Source organism: Nerophis lumbriciformis, linkage group LG25 (genome assembly GCF_033978685.3).
Source record: "Nerophis lumbriciformis linkage group LG25, RoL_Nlum_v2.1, whole genome shotgun sequence".
Lineage (NCBI taxonomy): Eukaryota > Metazoa > Chordata > Actinopteri > Syngnathiformes > Syngnathidae > Nerophis > Nerophis lumbriciformis.
Window position 1 is genome coordinate 3,987,501 of NC_084572.2, and position 18,849 is coordinate 4,006,349.

The 18,849-nt window shown below is 39.9% G+C and overlaps 1 protein-coding gene across 1 annotated transcript in view; it reads right to left on the reverse strand.

The window, feature by feature from the left end:
* Positions 1-3,629: 3,629 nt before the first annotated feature.
* The window catches only part of gpr37b (G protein-coupled receptor 37b), a 40,368-nt gene continuing 25,148 nt past the window's right edge, over positions 3,630-18,849 (reverse strand). The window contains exon 2 of the mRNA XM_061983597.2: positions 3,630-5,509. Coding sequence (XP_061839581.1) covers positions 4,694-5,509 — 816 coding nt within the window. The 3' untranslated portion in view covers positions 3,630-4,693. The remainder of the gene's footprint in view (positions 5,510-18,849) is intronic.

Genomic DNA, 18,849 nt, shown 5'->3' on the forward strand with positions numbered 1-18,849 from the left:
TGACATACAGAGAATGTATGACTTGCATTTTTGCAGAGGATCCCTAAAAACAGCAGGGCACTCCAGTCATGTTGAAGCTTTTCCACTACTGTTTTTGCTGTAGTTCCTTAAAAACAGCAGGGCACTCCTGTCCTATAGGAGATCTTGACTGATATTTTTGCAATAAATTCTTAAGGACAGCAAAGCACAACTGTCTTTAAGAGTATTTGGACTAGCAAATGTTCAGTCGATACCTAAAAATAGCAACAGTTGTATAGAAGATCATTGACTAAGGTTTTTGAGGTTGATCTTTGACTAGTGTTTTTTGCAGTGGATTTCTAATAACACTCTTGACATACAGAAAATCTATGACTTGCATTTTTGCAGTAGATCCTTAAAAACAGCAGGGCACTCCAGTCATGTTGAAGTTTTTCCACTCCTGTTTTTGCTGTAGTTCCTTAAAAACAGCAGGGCACTCCTGTCCTATAGGAGATCTTGACTGATATTTTTGCAGTCAATCCTTAAAAACAGCAAAGCACAACTGTCTTTAAGAGTATTTGGACTACCAGATTTCAGTTGATCCCTAAAAATAACAACAGTTGTATAGAAGATCATTGACTAAGGTTTTTGAGGTGGATCTTTGACTAGTGTTTTTTTGCAGTAGATTTCTAATAACACTAGACTTCTCTTGACATACAGAGAATGTATGACTTGCATTTTGGCAGTAGATCCCTAAAAACAGCAGAGCACTCCAGTCATGTTGAAGCTTTTCCACTACTGTTTTTGCTGTAATTCCTTAAAAACAGCAGGGCACTCCTGTTCTATAGGAGATCTTGACTGATATTTTTGCAATAAATTCTTAAGGACAGCAAAGCACAACTGTCTTTAAGAGTATTTGGACTAGCAAATGTTCAGTCGATCCCTAAAAATAGCAACAGTTGTATAGAAGATCATTGACTAAGGTTTTTGAGGTTGATCTTTGACTAGTGTTTTTTGCAGTAGATTTCTAATAACACTCTTGACATACAGAAAATCTATGACTTGCATTTTTGCAGTAGATCCTTAAAAACAGCATGGCACTCCAGTCATGTTGAAAATTTTCAACTACCATTTTTGCTGTAGTTCCTTAAAAAGCACTCCTGTCCTATAAGAGATCTTGACTGATATTTTTGCAGTCAATCCTTAAAAACAGCAAAGCACAACCGTCTTTAAGAGTATTTGCACTAGCAAATGTTCAGTCGATCCCTAAAAATAGCAACAGTTGTATAGAAGATCATTGACTAAGGTTTTTGAGGTGGATCTTTGACTAGTGTTTTTTTTGCAGTAGATTTCTAATAACAGTAGACTTCTCTTGACATACAGAGAATGTATGACTTGCATTTTGGCAGTAGATCCCTAAAAACAGCAGAGCACTCCAGTCATGTTGAAGCTTTTCCACTACTGTTTTTGCTGTAATTCCTTAAAAACAGCAGGGCACTCCTGTTCTATAGGAGATCTTGACTGATATTTTTGCAATACATTTTTAAGGACAGCAAAGCACAACTGTCTTTAAGAGTATTTGGACTAGCAAATGTTCAGTCGATACCTAAAAATAGCAACAGTTGTATAGAAGATCATTGACTAAGGTTTTTGAGGTTGATCTTTGACTAGTGTTTTTTTTGCAGTAGATTTCTAATAACAGTAGACTTTTTTTGACATACAGAGAATCTATGACTTGCATTTTTGCAGTAGATCCTTAAAAACAGCAGGGCACTCCAGTCATGTTGAAGCTTTTCCACTACTGTTTTTGCTGTACTTCCTTAAAAGCACCCCTGTCCTATAGGAGATCTTGACTGATATTTTTGCAGTCAGTCCTTAAAAACAGCAAAGCACAACCGTCTTTAAGAGTATTTGCACTAGCAAATTTCAGTCGATCCCTAAAAATAACAACAGTCGTATAGAAGATCATTGACTAAGGTTTTTGATGTTGATCTTTGACTATTGTTTTTTTGCAGTAGATTTCTAATAACAGTAGACTTCTTTTGACATACAGAGAATGTATGACTTGCATTTTTGCAGAGGATCCCTAAAAACAGCAGGGCACTCCAGTCATGTTGAAGCTTTTCCACTACTGTTTTTGCTGTAGTTCCTTAAAAACAGCAGGGCACTCCTGTCCTATAGGAGATCTTGACTGATATTTTTGCAGTCGATCCTTAAAAACAGCAAAGCACAACCGTCTTTAAGAGTATTTGCACTAGCAAGTGTTCAGTCGATCCCTAAAAATAGCAACAGTTGTATAGAAGATCATTGACTAAGGTTTTTGAGGTGGATCTTTGACTAGTGTTTTTTTTGCAGTAGATTTCTAATAACACTAGACTTCTCTTGACATACAGAGAATGTATGACTTGCATTTTGGCAGTAGATCCCTAAAAACAGCAGAGCACTCCAGTCATGTTGAAGCTTTTCCACTACTGTTTTTGCTATAATTCCTTAAAAACAGCAGGGCACTCCTGTCCTATAGGAGATCTTGACTGATATTTTTGCAATAAATTCTTAAGGACAGCAAAGCACAACTGTCTTTAAGAGTATTTGGACTAGCAAATGTTCAGTCGATACCTAAAAATAGCAACAGTTGTATAGAAGATCATTGACTAAGGTTTTTGAGGTTGATCTTTGACTAGTGTTTTTTTGCAGTAGATTTCTAATAACACTCTTGACATACAGAAAATCTATGACTTGCATTTTTGCAGTAGATCCTTAAAAACAGCATGGCACTCCAGTCATGTTGAAAATTTTCAACTACCGTTTTTGCTGTAGTTCCTTAAAAAGCACTCCTGTCCTATAGGAGATCTTGACTGATATTTTTGCAGTCAATCCTTAAAAACAGCAAAGCACAACCGTCTTTAAGAGTACTTGGACTAGCAAATTTTCAGTTGATCCCTAAAAATAACAAACAATTGTATAGAAGATCATTGACTAAGGTTTTTGATGTTGATCTTTTTTTGCAGTAGATTTCTAATAACACTAGACTTCTCTTGACATACAGAGAATCTATGACTTGCATTTTTGCAGTTGATCCTTAAAAACTGCACATAGCACTGCAGTCATGTTAAGGCTTTTCAACTACCGTTTTTTTGTAGGAGATCCTTAAAAACAGGCCACTCTTGTCCTATAGGAGATCTTCACTGACATTTTTGCAGTCAGTTCTTAAAAACAGCAAAGCACAACTGTCTTTAAGAGTATTTGGACTAGCACATTTTCAGTTGATCCCTAAAATTAACAACAGTTGTATAGAAGGTCATTGACTAAGGTTTTTGATGTTGATCTTTGACTATTGTTTTTTTTGCAGTAGATTTCTAATAACAGTAGACTTCTTTTGACATACAGAGAATCTATAACTTGCATTTTTGCAGTTGATCCTTAAAAATTGCACGGCACTGCCGTCATGTTAAGGCTTTTCAACTACCGTTTTTTGTAGGAGATCCTTAAAAACAGGTCACTCTTGTCCTATAGGAGATCTTGACTGACATTTTTGCAGTCAGTCCTCAAAAACAGCAAAGCACAACTTTCTTTAAGAGTATTTGGACTAGCAAATTTTCAGTCGATCCCTAAAAATAACAAACAATTGTATAGAAGATCATTGACTAAGGTTTTTGATGTTGATCTTTTTTTGCAGTAGATTTCTAATAACACTCTTGACATACAGAAAATCTGTGACTTGCATTTTTGCAATTGATCCTTAAAAAGCACTCCTGTCCTACAGGAGATCTTGACTGATATTTTTGCAGTCAGTCCTTAAACACAGCAAAGCACAACCATCTTTAAGAGTATTTGGACTAACAAATTTTCAGTCGATCCTTAAAAATGACTAAGGTTTTTGAGGTTGATCCTCGACTAGTGTTATTTTTGCAGTAGATTTCTAATAACACTAGACTTCTCTTGACATACAGAGAATCTATGACTTGCATTTTTGCAGTTGATCCTTAAAAACAGGCCACTCTTGTCCTATAGGAGATCTTCACTGACATTTTTGCAGTCAGTCCTCAAAAACAGCAAAGCACAACTGTCTTTAAGAGTATTTGGACTACCAAGATTTCAGTTGATCCCTAAAAATAACAAGTTGTATAGAAGATCATTGACTAAGGTTTTTGAGGTTGATCTTAGACTAGTCTTTTTTTGCAGTAGATTTCTAATAACACTCTTGACATACAGAAAATCTATGACTTGCATTTTTGCAGTTGATCCTTAAAAAGTACTCTTGTCCTACAGGAGATCTTGACTGATATTTTTGCAGTCAGTCCTTAAACACAGCAAAGCACAACCGTCTTTAAGAGTATTTGGACTAACACATTTTCAGTCGATCCCTAAAAATGACTAAGGTTTTTGAGGTTGATCCTCGACTAGTGTTATTTTTGCGGTAGATTTCTAATAACACTAGACTTCTCTTGACATACAGAGAATCTATGACTTGCATTTTTGCAGGTGATCCTTAGAAATAGCAGCGTACTCCTGTCATATAGAAGATCTTTGACCAAGGTTTTCGGTGTCGATCACTCCTGTATTTGAATGTGGTAGGTCTCTGTTGTTGAAAACTGTTGATTTCCTGCTAACTAGCAAACGAAAAGACACAAATTTCCTTTCTGCTTGGCGGTGGTAATCAGTTCCTTAAAACACCGTCCTTCATGCACCCGTTTGGATATGTGACTAGACTGGGTAAGGTGGACGGACCACCAGCTCAGCAGTTGGACCCGGCTGGCGTGTAGTTGCTCATCTCGCGGCGAATGGTGCTGAACGGCGATAGCTCCAGCTCGGTGGTGCACTCGTGTTCGTTATCGTCACTGGCTGTGGTGGACGAAGGCGTGCGGCTGCAGCAGCAGCAGCAACAGCAGTCCAGGAAGGCCCTGCCCAACGGGCGACACAGGAGGAGGAGCAGCACGGGCGTGACGGCGGCCCGGCAGAACAACAGCAGCTGGGAGAGCAGGTGCAGCACGGACATTGTGTGTTCAGGAACGCCGGCCGCCATGTACACGGACACGATGTTGCAGATGTTCTCGGGCACCACGCAGGCGCCGTAGACGATGGCCAGCGCCACCACCGTGCAGTTCATCTGACTCTCCAGGCGGATCTGCTTCTTGTTGCTGCGCACGCTGGCCTGCTCGGCTTGGCGGATCTTTCTCGCCGTCACCAGAGAGCACCCGATGGTGAAGAGGGTCGGCAGGCAGAAGTAGCAACCGAAGCACCACCACAGCCGGGCGCCCTCGTAGGTCAAGCCCAAAACGTAGAGCATGTCCGGGAGGGACGTGGATATCCGGATGATGCATCGCTCCACCGGAGGCTCTCCCGGGATCTCGGCTTCTTCCACCACCAGCTGACGGATCAGCAGCTCGGGTAGCGCCAACAGGAGGGCCCCGATCCAGATAACGGCCAGCTTGGCGGTGGTGGAGGTGCAGTTTTCGATCATCTCGTAGTACATCTGCACGTTGGTGGCCGCACGGAAGCGGTCGATGCAGAGGGCGCACAGGGTGAAGGTGGTCACGCCCAGGGATGCCACCTGAAAGGAGCAGAGGGGATGGCATTAAACATAGCATCCATTAATGTAATCAGACCATACTTGCCAACCTCGAGACCTCCGATTTCGGGAGGTGGGGGGTGGGGGGGCGTGGTCAGGGTGGAGCGGGGGCTTGGTTGAGGGCGGGGCTAAGAGGGGAGGAGTATATTTACAGCTAGAATTCACCAAGTCAAGTATTTCATATAAATATATATATATATACACACAGGTAAAAGCCAGTAAATTAGAATATTTTGAAAAACTTGATTTATTTCAGTAATTGCATTCAAAAGGTGTAACTTGTACATTATATTTATTCATTGCACACAGACTGATGCATTCAAATGTTTATTTCATTTAATTTTGATGATTTGAAGTGGCAACAAATGAAAATCCAAAATTCCGTGTGTCACAAAATTAGAATATTACTTAAGGCTAATACAAAAAAGGGATTTTTAGAAATGTTGGCCAACTGAAAAGTATGAAAATGAAAAATATGAGCATGTACAATACTCAATACTTGGTTGGAGCTCCTTTTGCCTCAATTACTGCGTTAATGCGGCGTGGCATGGAGTCGATGAGTTTCTGGCACTGCTCAGGTGTTATGAAAGCCCAGGTTGCTCTGATAGTGGCCTTCAACTCTTCTGCGTTTTTGGGTCTGGCATTCTGCATCTTCATTTTCACAATACCCCACAGATTTTCTATGGGGCTAAGGTCAGGGGATTTGGCGGGCCAATTTAGAACAGAAATACCATGGTCCGTAAACCAGGCACGGGTAGATTTTGCGCTGTGTGCAGGCGCCAAGTCCTGTTGGAACTTGAAATCTCCATCTCCATAGAGCAGGTCAGCAGCAGGAAGCATGAAGTGCTCTAAAACTTGCTGGTAGACGGCTGCGTTGACCCTGGATCTCAGGAAACAGAGTGGACCGACACCAGCAGATGACATGGCACCCCAAACCATCACCCAACCATGCAAATTTTGCATTTCCTTTGGAAATCGAGGTCCCAGAGTCTGGAGGAAGACAGGAGAGGCACAGGATCCACGTTGCCTGAAGTCTAGTGTAAAATTTCCACCATCAGTGATGGTTTGGGGTGCCATGTCATCTGCTGGTGTCGGTCCACTCTGTTTCCTGAGATCCAGGGTCAACGCAGCCGTCTACCAGCAAGTTTTAGAGCACTTCATGCTTCCTGCTGCTGACCTGCTCTATGGAGATGGAGATTTCAAGTTCCAACAGGACTTGGCGCCTGCACACAGCGCAAAATCTACCCGTGCCTGGTTTACGGACCATGGTATTTCTGTTCTAAATTGGCCCGCCAACTCCCCTGACCTTAGCCCCATAGAAAATCTGTGGGGTATTGTGAAAAGGAAGATGCAGAATGCCAGACCCAAAAACGCAGAAGAGTTGAAGGCCACTATCAGAGCAACCTGGGCTCTCATAACACCTGAGCAGTGCCAGAAACTCATCGACTCCATGCCACGCCGCATTAACGCAGTAATTGAGGCAAAAGGAGCTCCAACCAAGTATTGAGTATTGTACATGCTCATATTTTTCATTTTCATACTTTTCAATTGGCCAACATTTCTAAAAATCCCTTTTTTGTATTAGCCTTAAGTAATATTCTAATTCTGTGACACACGGAATTTTGGATTTTGATTTGTTGCCACTTCAAATCATCAAAATTAAATGAAATAAACATTTGAATGCATCAGTCTGTGTGCAATGAATAAATATAATGTACAAGTTACACCTTTTGAATGCAATTACTGAAATAAATCAAGTTTTTCAAAATATTCTAATTTACTGGCTTTTACCTGTATATATATATATATATATATATATATATATATATATATATATATATATATATATATATATATATATATATATATATATAAGAAATACTTGACTTTCAGTGAATTCTAGCTATATATATATTTATTTTATTATATATATATATATATATATATATATATATATATATATATATATATATATATATGTATATATATATACATATATATATATATATATATATATATATATATATATATATATATATATATAAGAAATACTTGAATTTCAGTGTTCATTTATTTACACATATACACACACATAACACTCATCTACTCATTGTTTGTCATGACTTGATCTTGGGTGTTTGCTTTTCCGGGATGCAACGGAAAGTTGGCACGGGCGAGACGGGAATGTAGGTACATGATTTATTTAAACTATCAAAAAAGGATTAAACGAAAAGCGCGCACAGGGGCGTTGGTACAAAACGAGACTATAAACACAAAACTTGCACATTGGCAGAAACTATGAACAATTAAACAAAACTTGCAAACTATGGCTTGAATAAAGAAAACTTACTTGGCATGGACAAAAAAGGAGCAGCGTGAACGATGGACATGAAAAGGAGTTAGAAATGTGTCGAGCATAAATGTGGTGGAGAGTATAAATGCGGGGATGTCGTCAGAACGACAAACTGAAAAGAATGAACTTAAATACTATGGACATGATTAACGAAAACAGGTGCGTGACTCAAAACGTGAAACAGGTGCGTGACGTGACAGGTGAAAACTAATGGGTTGCTATGGTGATAAACAAGAGTGCACAATGAGTCCAAACGTGGAACAGGTGAAACTAATGGGTAATCATGGAAACAAGACGAGGGAGTGAAAAGCCAGAAACTAAACTAAACATGACTAAGACAAAACATGATTACACAGACATGACATTGTTGAGTTAAGGGTTGAATTGTCCATCCTTGTTCTATTCTCTGTCACTATTTTTCTAACCATGCTGAACACCCTTTCGCAGGTACCCAGAAAGGTTTCGAGTACCACCAAAAAACGGAATCTCTGAAGACAGTATAAAAATCTGTGTTAAAGGTGTACAAATACTGTTTGTATAATAAATGATAAATGATAAATGGGTTATACTTGTAGAGGGGAGGAGTATATTTACAGCTAGAATTCACCAAGTCAAGTATTTCATATAAATTTATATATATATATATATATATATATATATATATATATATATATATATATATATATATATATATATATATATATATATATAAAAGAAATACTTGAATTTCAGTGTTCATTTATTTACACATATACACACACCTAACACTCATCTACTCATTGTTGAGTTAAGGGTTGAATTGTCCATCCTTGTTCTATTCTCTGTCACTATTTTTCTAACCATGCTGAACACCTTTTCGCAGGTACCCAGAAAGGTTTCGAGTACCACCAAAAAAACTGAATCTCTGAAGACAGTATAAAAATCTGTGTTAAAGGTGTACAAATACTGTTTGTATAATAAATGATAAATGATAAATGGGTTATACTTGTAGAGGGGAGGAGTATATTTACAGCTAGAATTCACCAAGTCAAGTATTTCATATAATATATATATATATATATATATATATATATATATATATATATATATATATATATATATATATATATATATATATATATATATATATATATATATATATATATATATATAAGAAATACTTGGGGGCTTCCGGTTTGATGAGGTAGAGGGCAGACGTGCGAGAGGAGGGCTCCGGTCAAACTTTTCATTAACTCTTTAAAGTCTAACTACTTTACGGTGTTTTTTTTCTGGCTGACGCATCCCTTATTTTTGTGCGAAATAGTGTGGTTATTGAGACATAATGAGCAACTCGAAGACAAAACCGACAACAACAACAACTCGAGCAGCGAGCGTCTCAGCTAAGTTAGCTAACATGGCGGCCGCAGCAGCAGCTTCAGGGTCTGAAGATAAGAGAGCCGAACTCGAGGGTCAATCTGACCCAGTCACCAAGAACGACATTGAGGGTCTCCTCAATAAACAGCGAGATAGCTTCAAGGCGGACATGGCTTTTCTGATTCAACAGTCGACTGAGTCCCTGAAGCTGTCAGTCGATTTATTAGGACAACAGGTGACGTCATTTAACAGCCGTCTGACTAAAACCGAAGTCACAGTGGGTGAAAACTTTGAAAAACTCACCGAGATGGAAGCTGCTGTGAAGTCTTTACAGTCCCAAACTACGGTGCTCCTGGAACGAGTGGACGACCTCGAGAATCGGTCCCGCCGCTCTAATTTGAGGATTATCAACATCCCAGAGGGAAGCGAGAAAGAACAAGATCCGACCAAATTTGCGTCGGACTTACTAAAGGCGATAACGGGTCCTGATGTTTTCACCAGCCCACCGGAGATAGAGAGAGCTCACCGCTCCCTCGGTCCCAGACCACTAGATGCTGGCGCCGGAAAACCGCGGACTTTCATCGTTAAATTCCTCCGTTTCCAAGAGAAAGAAAAAGTACTCAGATGGGCCAGACAACATAAATTGGATTACCGCGGCACCGAGCTGAGAGTTTACCCGGACATCAGCCCTGTTTTGGCCAAGAAACGAGCTGCTTTCAACCCCATCAAAAATGCGCTCTACCTGAGAGGAATTAAATTCCGCTTGCTGCACCCTGCCCGTCTCCAGGTCTCCTTCAGAAATGAAAACTTGTACTTTGATTCTCCACAAAAAGCCCAGGACTTCTACGACGAACGCATCGCTCCCACAGGTTAGTGGAAGATGACTTTGTATGGAAGACGTTTCAGGCCAAAAATACGTTGAAGAGGACATTAACGGGTGCGTCAGAAAAACAATGGACATTGTTTATCCAGGCTTGCAGGCAACTAATCATCCTGTTGTGCAACTTATTTGAGGTATGGTTATAACTGTCGGTCAATTTCTGCACTGCAACCTTTTTTCTTTCTTTTTTTTTTTTTTTTTTTTTTTTCCCTTTTTTTTTTTTTTTTTTTTTTTTTTTTTTTTTTTTCCTTCTTTCCCTATTTCTTAAAAGTTATGACTTACTTAAATATTGTAAATTGATATTTTTATTTCTCTATTTTCTCTAATTTTTCCAGTTTGAAACTGACACTTACCAGGGGTTACTTGTGTTATTATTATTATTATTATTATTATTATCATCATTTATTTATTTATTTATTTATTTTTTCCCCATTATTATTTTCTATATATAATTCTGTTGCCAATATGGTGCTTATTTCTATTTAAGTGGCACCCACTGTACATTATAGACACATTTGCAGATAAAGGAGCCCTATCCGCTCGGTGATATTAGTTCACGGATTAATGTCGTACGGAAGTAATAGAGTTTATGGAGTCCCGCTGCTAGTTCTAGTTCTTAGGACAAGCTTAGGGTGGTTTAGGAGGGTTTATTTGTTCCTCGTTTCTATGGGTTTTGTTTTGGGGTTTTTGTGTGTTAGGTCCTACAAATTTGTTTTTTCTTTCAGTCCTGTCTGTATGTTAATACCACTTCCTTCTACAAGGCATTGTGTCATCTCACCATATTTTTTACAAATGTGACTATGGCTAATACAAACAAAAAAGGGTTATCTTGCTTGAGATTTGTTTCTTGGAACGTTAAAGGGATCAACAGCCCAGTCAAAAGAGGTAGAGTATTTTCCCATTTAAAACACCTTAAAACTGAAATTGCTTTCCTACAAGAGACTCATCTGACCACTAAGGATCACCATAGATTAAAGGCCGCATGGGTTGGACAATCTTTTCACTCAAATTTTAGCAGTAAAGCAAGGGGTACAGCTATTTTAATACACAAAAGAACCCAATTTAGCCCAACAAATGTCATAACTGACCATCAAGGTCGTTTTGTAATAGTCTCAGGTTCTCTTAATAATATGTCTGTTGTCCTGGCCAACCTTTATGCACCCAATTGGGATGATGAAGCATTTATTAGGAAAGTGTTTTCATTTTTGCCAGACCTCAGTTCCCATCGTTTAATATTGGGGGGGGACCTGAACTGTGCAATAGACCCGTTGCTAGACAAATCTAGTCCAAGGCAGGGCCCCCCATTAAAAATGGCCAAAACAATTTCAAAACTCATGGGTCAAATAGGAGGTGTGGACCCGTGGCGTTTTCTTTACCCAGATAAAAAACAATTCTCTTTTTACTCCCAGGTTCATAAAACTTTTTCAAGGATTGACTATTTTTTCATAGATGATAATCTCCTTCCGGCTGTCGACAATGTAGAATATTCAACAATAGTGATATCTGACCATGCTCCATTGTTACTTGATCTTTCGTTTACACTCTTAAAAAAAACGCAGACTCCATGGAGGTTTAATTGCATACTACTCAATGATGACGGATTCTGCAAAACAATTTCCAAAGTGATAGATGATTTTCTTGTCACCAACAACTCTACTCCCATATCCCCGTCTTTACTCTGGGAGACATTAAAGGTGGTAGTCCGGGGAGAGATTATTTCTTATTCAGCAAGACAAAACAAATCGAGAAGACAAAAACAGGAACAGCTCATGGAAAGTATAACAGAATTGGACAGACAGCTATCAGTATCTCCACACCCTGAACTGGTTAAAGATAGACAAAATCTGCAAATGAACTATAATTTATTGTCAACACAAGAAACTGAAAAATTACTCTTACGATCGCGTGGCTTCCTGTACGAGCACGGTGAGAAGGCAGGGCGCCATCTATCACGCCAAATTAAAAGTCAGTCAGTATCTCGGCAAATTCGACAAATTAGAACCCCCACAGATGATCTTACAGTCATTCCTTCAGTCATTAATGACACCTTCAAATCATTCTACTCTGAATTATATACTTCACAATGCGCTGCTGATAAAACAATCATGATGAGTTTCCTGGATAACTTGAAATTCCCATCCATAACTACTACTCAAGAGAGCGCTTTGGATCAACCTTTAGTAATCCGGGAAATTGTAGATTCAATTAAACTAATGCAGAGCGGCAAGGCCCCTGGCCCAGATGGCTATCCTATAGAGTTCTATAAAAAATTTTCAGATAAACTGACTCCTCTCCTTTTAAATATGTACAATGACTCTCTGGACCGGGGTACCCTGCCTCGAACTCTCACCGAAGCGTCAATAACTTTATTACTAAAACCGGGCAAAGTAGATTCCGATTGTAGTTCTTATCGTCCCATCTCTCTCTTAAACGCTGACTATAAGATTTTAGCTAAAGCACTGGCCCTTCGCCTTGAATCAATTTTACCAAACATCATATCACCTGACCAAACTGGGTTTATGAAAAACCGGCACTCTTTTTCCAACATTCGTTGCCTTCTTAACATTATTTTTTCTCCAGCATCCGAGGAGACGCCAGAAGTGGTGGTCTCTTTAGATGCGGAGAAAGCTTTCGACAGGGTGGAGTGGGGATATTTATTGGAGGTCTTAAAGAGGTTCAACATTGGGTCCAAATATATATCTTGGATAGCACTTCTATACTCTTCTCCTAGGGCTGCTGTAAGCACAAATGGGATGTTATCCCAATTTTTCACACTTGGCAGAGGTACACGCCAGGGGTGCCCTCTAAGCCCATTGTTATTCGTTACTGCAATCGAACCCTTGTCCATTGCCCTTAAAACGGCTGGTATCAGTAAAGGAATCCATAGATGCGGTCTAGAACACACACATTCTCTATACGCTGATGATTTACTATTGTTTATATCTGATCCAATCTCTACCATTCCAAAGATTATTGAATTGCTAAACAATTTTGGATCATTCTCTGGCTATAAACTGAATTTCGCTAAGAGTGAATGCTTCCCTGTGAATAATTTGGCCCTTGAGATCCCTGATGGATATTTCCCATTTAAGATGTCCAGGAACAGCTTCAAATACTTAGGTGTACATATTTGTCGTAAGTTACCAGCTCTCTACAAGGACAATTTTCCACCTCTAATCGACAAACTTAAATTAGATTTGGAAAGGTGGAATGATTTACACATAACTATAGCTGGCAGGGTAAACTGCATCAAAATGAATGTGCTTCCTCGATTTTTGTACCTGTTTCAATGTTTGCCTATCTTTTTACCCAATTCCTTTTTTTGCATAATAAACAAACTAATTTCATCCTTTATATGGAAAGGCAAGAATCCCAGGATTAGGAGAGAGTTCCTGCAAAGGCATAGGTCCGTAGGTGGTTTATCACTCCCTAATCTAAAATACTACTATTGGGCAGCTAACATACACAAAGTGACTCTCTGGATCCAAGAACCTGAATTAATCTGGTGCAAGTCTGAAGCTAGTTCCTGTTCTACCTCTCTCCTGGATCTGCTTACATCAAAACTACCTTATCGACCATCCCAATTTACTTGTAGTCCAATTGTCATTTCTACCCTTAGAATCTGGTCTCAATTTAGAAATACTTTCGGCCTGCAGGGCTTATCCAACCACAGCCCCATTCATAATAACCACCTCTTCCTCCCTCCCAACACAGATGTAGCGTTTTCTCTATGGAAGCAGTCAAGCCTTAGCAGGCTAAAGGACTTATATATTGGTGATGTCTTCGCTAGTTTCAGTGAACTGTGTGAAAAATTTGCCCTACCAAAATCTCACCTATTTCGATACTTTCAGGTTCGTAATTTTGTTAAATTAAATAGTTTCTCTTTCCCTAATACTCCACCTAATTCGCTAATTGACTCAATTTTAGATATTCCCACAAATCAGAAAGGCCTAATCTCCAAAATCTACATCTTAATATCCCAGTTTGGTAAAACGTCTCTTGATAAAATCAGAGGGAGTTGGGAAGAAGAGCTTGGCAGATCTATAGATGATGGAGATTGGGATTCTGCCTTAACCCAAATTAATAACAGTACATCCTGTTCAAGGCTTAATTTAATACAATTTAAGGTTGTCCATCGTATTTATTTTACTAATTCCAAACTCTCCAAAATATACCCCAATATCTCGGATACTTGTAACAGATGTTACATGTCACCTGCAAATATGACGCACATGTTTTGGTCTTGTCCCCATTTGCTGGATTATTGGACAACTATTTTCAAACACCTTGCTAAGGCATTGGATTTAAATCTGACACCATGTGCAGAAATGGCTATTTTTGGGACGGTATCAGATCCCCAAATAAGGAGAAAATGTAAGGATAGTATCGCCTTTGCATCCTTATTAGCACGTAGGAGAATTTTGCTGGAGTGGAAGTCACCAGTCTGCCCCAAAGCCTCCTTATGGCTTAAAGACCTTATGATGTATTTAGATATGGAGAAAATAAAGTTCAATCTTAGGGGGGCACCTGGGAAGTTTTATTCTGTTTGGGGCTGTGTGGTTGACTACATAGCTAAATTAAAGACGCTACAGGACACATGAAAAGTTCACCTTTCATAAACCAGCTTCCTTTTTGGTAGTTTTTTTTTGTTTGTTTTGTTTTTATTTATTTATATTTATTCTGGGTGTATATTTACTATCTGCCTATGTTGAGAAGAAAGTGATGTACTAATTATTTTCCATTTGTGACTGTACCTTTAACTTACTGTATGTAGGACCTGGGGGGGTGGGGGCTATGTGTGTATGGGGTATGTGTCGGGTTGTTGTTCTTGGAAGTGGGTGGGAAAAAAAAGGGGAAAATGTGACTACTGTTCTATTGTATATTGTAATACCTGTCAAATTTAATAAAAACATTTATTAAAAAAAAAGAAATACTTGACTTTCAGTGAATTCTAGCTATATATATATTTATTTTATTATATATATATATATATATATATATATATATATATATATATATATATATATATATATATATATATATATATATATATATATATATATATATATATAAAAGAAATACTTGAATTTCAGTGTTCATTTATTTACACATATACACACACCTAACACTCATCTACTCATTGTTGAGTTAAGGGTTGAATTGTCCATCCTTGTTCTATTCTCTGTCACTATTTTTCTAACCATGCTGAACACCCTTTCGCAGGTACCCAGAAAGGTTTCGAGTACCACCAAAAAAACGGAATCTCTGTAGACAGTATAAAAATCTTTGTTAAAGGTGTACAAATACTGTTTGTATAATAAATGATAAATGGGTTATACTTGTATAGTGCTTTTCTACCTTCAAGGTACTCAAAACGCTTTGACAGTATTACCACATTCACCCATTCACACACACACATTCACACACTGATGGCGGGAGCTGCCATGCAAGGCGCTAACCAGGCAGCCATCAGGAGCAAGGGGTGAAGTGTCTTGCCCAAGGACACAACGGACGTGACTAGGATGGTAGAAGGTGGGGATTGAACCCCAGTAACCAGCAACACTCCGATTGCTGACACGGCCACTCTACCAACTTCGCCACGCCATGTTATTTTTTTTACAAATGAGGGTTAAGAGTTCAATCCGGGAGAGTTGGCAAGTATGAATCAGACAGATTGGGGCGGCATGGCGTAGTGGGTAGAGCAACCGTGCCAGAAACCAGACGGTTGCAGGTTCGCTCCCCGCCTCTTACCATCCAAAAATCGCTGCCGTTGTGTCCTTGGGCGGGACACTTCACCCTTTGCCCCCGGTGCCACTCACACCGGTGAATTGAATGATGAATGATAGGTGGTGGTCGGAGGGGCCGTTGGCGCATATTGCAGCCACGCTTCCGTCAGTCTACCCCAGGGCAGCTGTGGCTATGAAAGTAGCTTACCACCACCAGGTGTGAATGATTGATGGGTTCTACATGTAAAGCGACTTTGGGTACTTAGAAAAGCGCTATATAAATCCCAGGTATTATTATTATTATTAGATGTGACATTCTCTGAGATCATAATGGACTCTTTCAGATCCAGATCTTTACCGGGAAGGGTATGAGCAGACACACGTTTGGATCAGGTTCCGGAACCCTAAAGAAGCAGATTTCCACGCTAAATAAAGACACGGAGCGAGGACATCTGACACAAGCCTGCGAGCCGCCATTAAAGGGGAACATTATGACCAGACCTATGTAAGCGTCAATATATACCTTGATGTTGCAGAAAAAAGACCATATATTTTTTTAACCGATTTCCCAACTCTAAATGGGTGAATTTTGGCGAATTAAACGTCTTTCTATTATTCGCACAATGTGACGTCACATCGGGAAGCAATCCGTCATTTTCTCAAACACCGAGTCAAATCAGCTCTGTTATTTTCCGTTTTTTTCGACTGTTTTCCGTACCTTGGAGACATCGTGCCTCGTCGGTGTGTTGTCGGAGGGTGTAACAACACCAACAGGGACGGATTCAAGTTGCACCAGTGGCTCAAAGATGCCAAAGTGGCAAGAAATTGGACGAATGTTGTTCAAAATACGAGGGTGTGGGGGAAAGCCGACGAAAATGGTCAGTCGTTTGTTCCGCACACTTTACCGACGAAAGCTATGCTACGACAGAGATGGCAAGAATGTGTGGATATCCTGCGACACTCAAAGCAGATGCATTTCCAACGATAAAGTCAAAGAAATCTGCCGCCAGACCCCCATTGAATCTGCCGGAGTGTGTGAGCAATTCAGGGACAAAGGACCTCGGTAGCACGGCAAACAATGGCGGCAGTTTGTTCCCTCAGACGAGCGAGCTAAACCCCCTATCAACCCTATCTTCCCTGGCCCGCTGACATCAACTCCAAAACTGGACAGATCAGCTTTCAGGAAAAGAGCGCGGATGAGGGTATGTCTACAGAATATATTAATTGATGAAAATTGGGCTGTCTGCACTCTCAAAGTGCATGTTGTTGCCAAATGTATTTCATATGCTGTAAACCTAGTTCATAGTTGTTAGTTTCCTTTAATGCCAAACAAACACATACCAATCGTTGGTTAGAAGGCGATCGCCGAATTCGTCCTCGCTTTCTCCCGTGTCGCTGGCTGTCGTGTCGTTTTCGTCGGTTTCGCTTGCATACGGTTCAAACCGATATGGCTCAGTTTCTTCTTCAATTTCGTTTTCGCTACCTGCCTCCACACTACAACCATCCGTTTCAATACATGCGTAATCTGTTGAATCGCTTAAGCCGCTGAAATCCGAGTCTGAATCCGAGCTAATGTCGCTATAGCTTGCTGTTCTTTCCGAACATTATCACCAGACCTATGTAAGTGTCAATGTATACCTTGATGTTGCAGAAAAAAGACCATATATTTTTTTAACCGATTTCCGAACTCTAAATGGGTTAATTTTGGCGAATCAAACGCCTTTCTATTATTCGTTCTCGGATCAGGAAGCAATCCGTCATTTTCTCAAACACCGAGTCAAATCAGCTCTGTTATTTTCCGTTTTTTTCGACTGTTTTCCGTACCTTGGAGACATCATGCCTCGTCGGTGTGTTGTCGGAGGGTGTAACAACACGAACAGGGACGGATTCAAGTTGCACCAGTGGCCCAAAGATGCCAAAGTGGCAAGAAATTGGACGTTTGTTCCGCACACTTTACCGACGAAAGCTATGCTACGACAGAGATGGCAAGAATGTGTGGATATCCTGCGACATTCAAAGCAGATGCATTTCCAACGATAAAGTCAAAGAAATCTGCCACCAGACCCCCACTGAATCTGCCGGAGTGTGTGAGCAATTCAGGGACAAAGGACCTCGGTAGCACGGCAAGCAATGGCGGCAGTTTGTTCTCGCAGACGAGCGAGCTAAACCCCCTATCGACCCTAGCTTCCCTGGCCCGCTGACATCAACTCCAAAACTGGACAGATCAGCTTTCAGGAAAAGAGAGCGAATGAGGGTATGTCTACAGAATATATTAATTGATGAAAATTGGGCTGTCTGCACTCTCAAAGTGCATGTTGTTGCCAAATGTATTTCATATGCTGTAAACCTAGTTCATAGTTGTTAGTTTCCTTTAATGCCAAACAAACACATACCAATCGTTGGTTAGAAGGCGATCGCCCAATTCGTCCTCGCTTTCTCCCGTGTCGCTGGCTGTCGTGTCGTTTTCGTCGGTTTCGCTTGCATACGGTTCAAACCGATAAGGCTCAACAGCTTCAGTTTCTTCTTCAATTTCGTTTTCGCTACCTGCCTCCACACTACAACCATCCGTTTCAATACATGCGTAATCTGTTGAATCGCTTAAGCCGCTGAAATCCGAGTCTGAATCCGAGCTAATGTTGCTATAGCTTGCTGTTCTTTCCGAACATTATCACCAGACCTATGTAAGCATCAATATATACCTTGATGTTGCAGAAAAAAGACCATATATTTTTTTAACCGATTTCCGAACTCTAAATGGGTGAATTTTGGCGAATTAAACGTCTTTCTATTATTCGCACAATGTGATGTCACATCGGGAAGCAATCCGTCATTTTCTCAAACACCGAGTCAAATCAGCTCTGTTATTTTCCGTTTTTTTCGACTGTTTTCCGTACCTTGGAGACATCATGCCTCGTCGGTGTGTTGTCGGAGGGTGTAACAACACGAACAGGGACGGATTCAAGTTGCACCAGTGGCCCAAAGATGCCAAAGTGGCAAGAAATTGGACGAA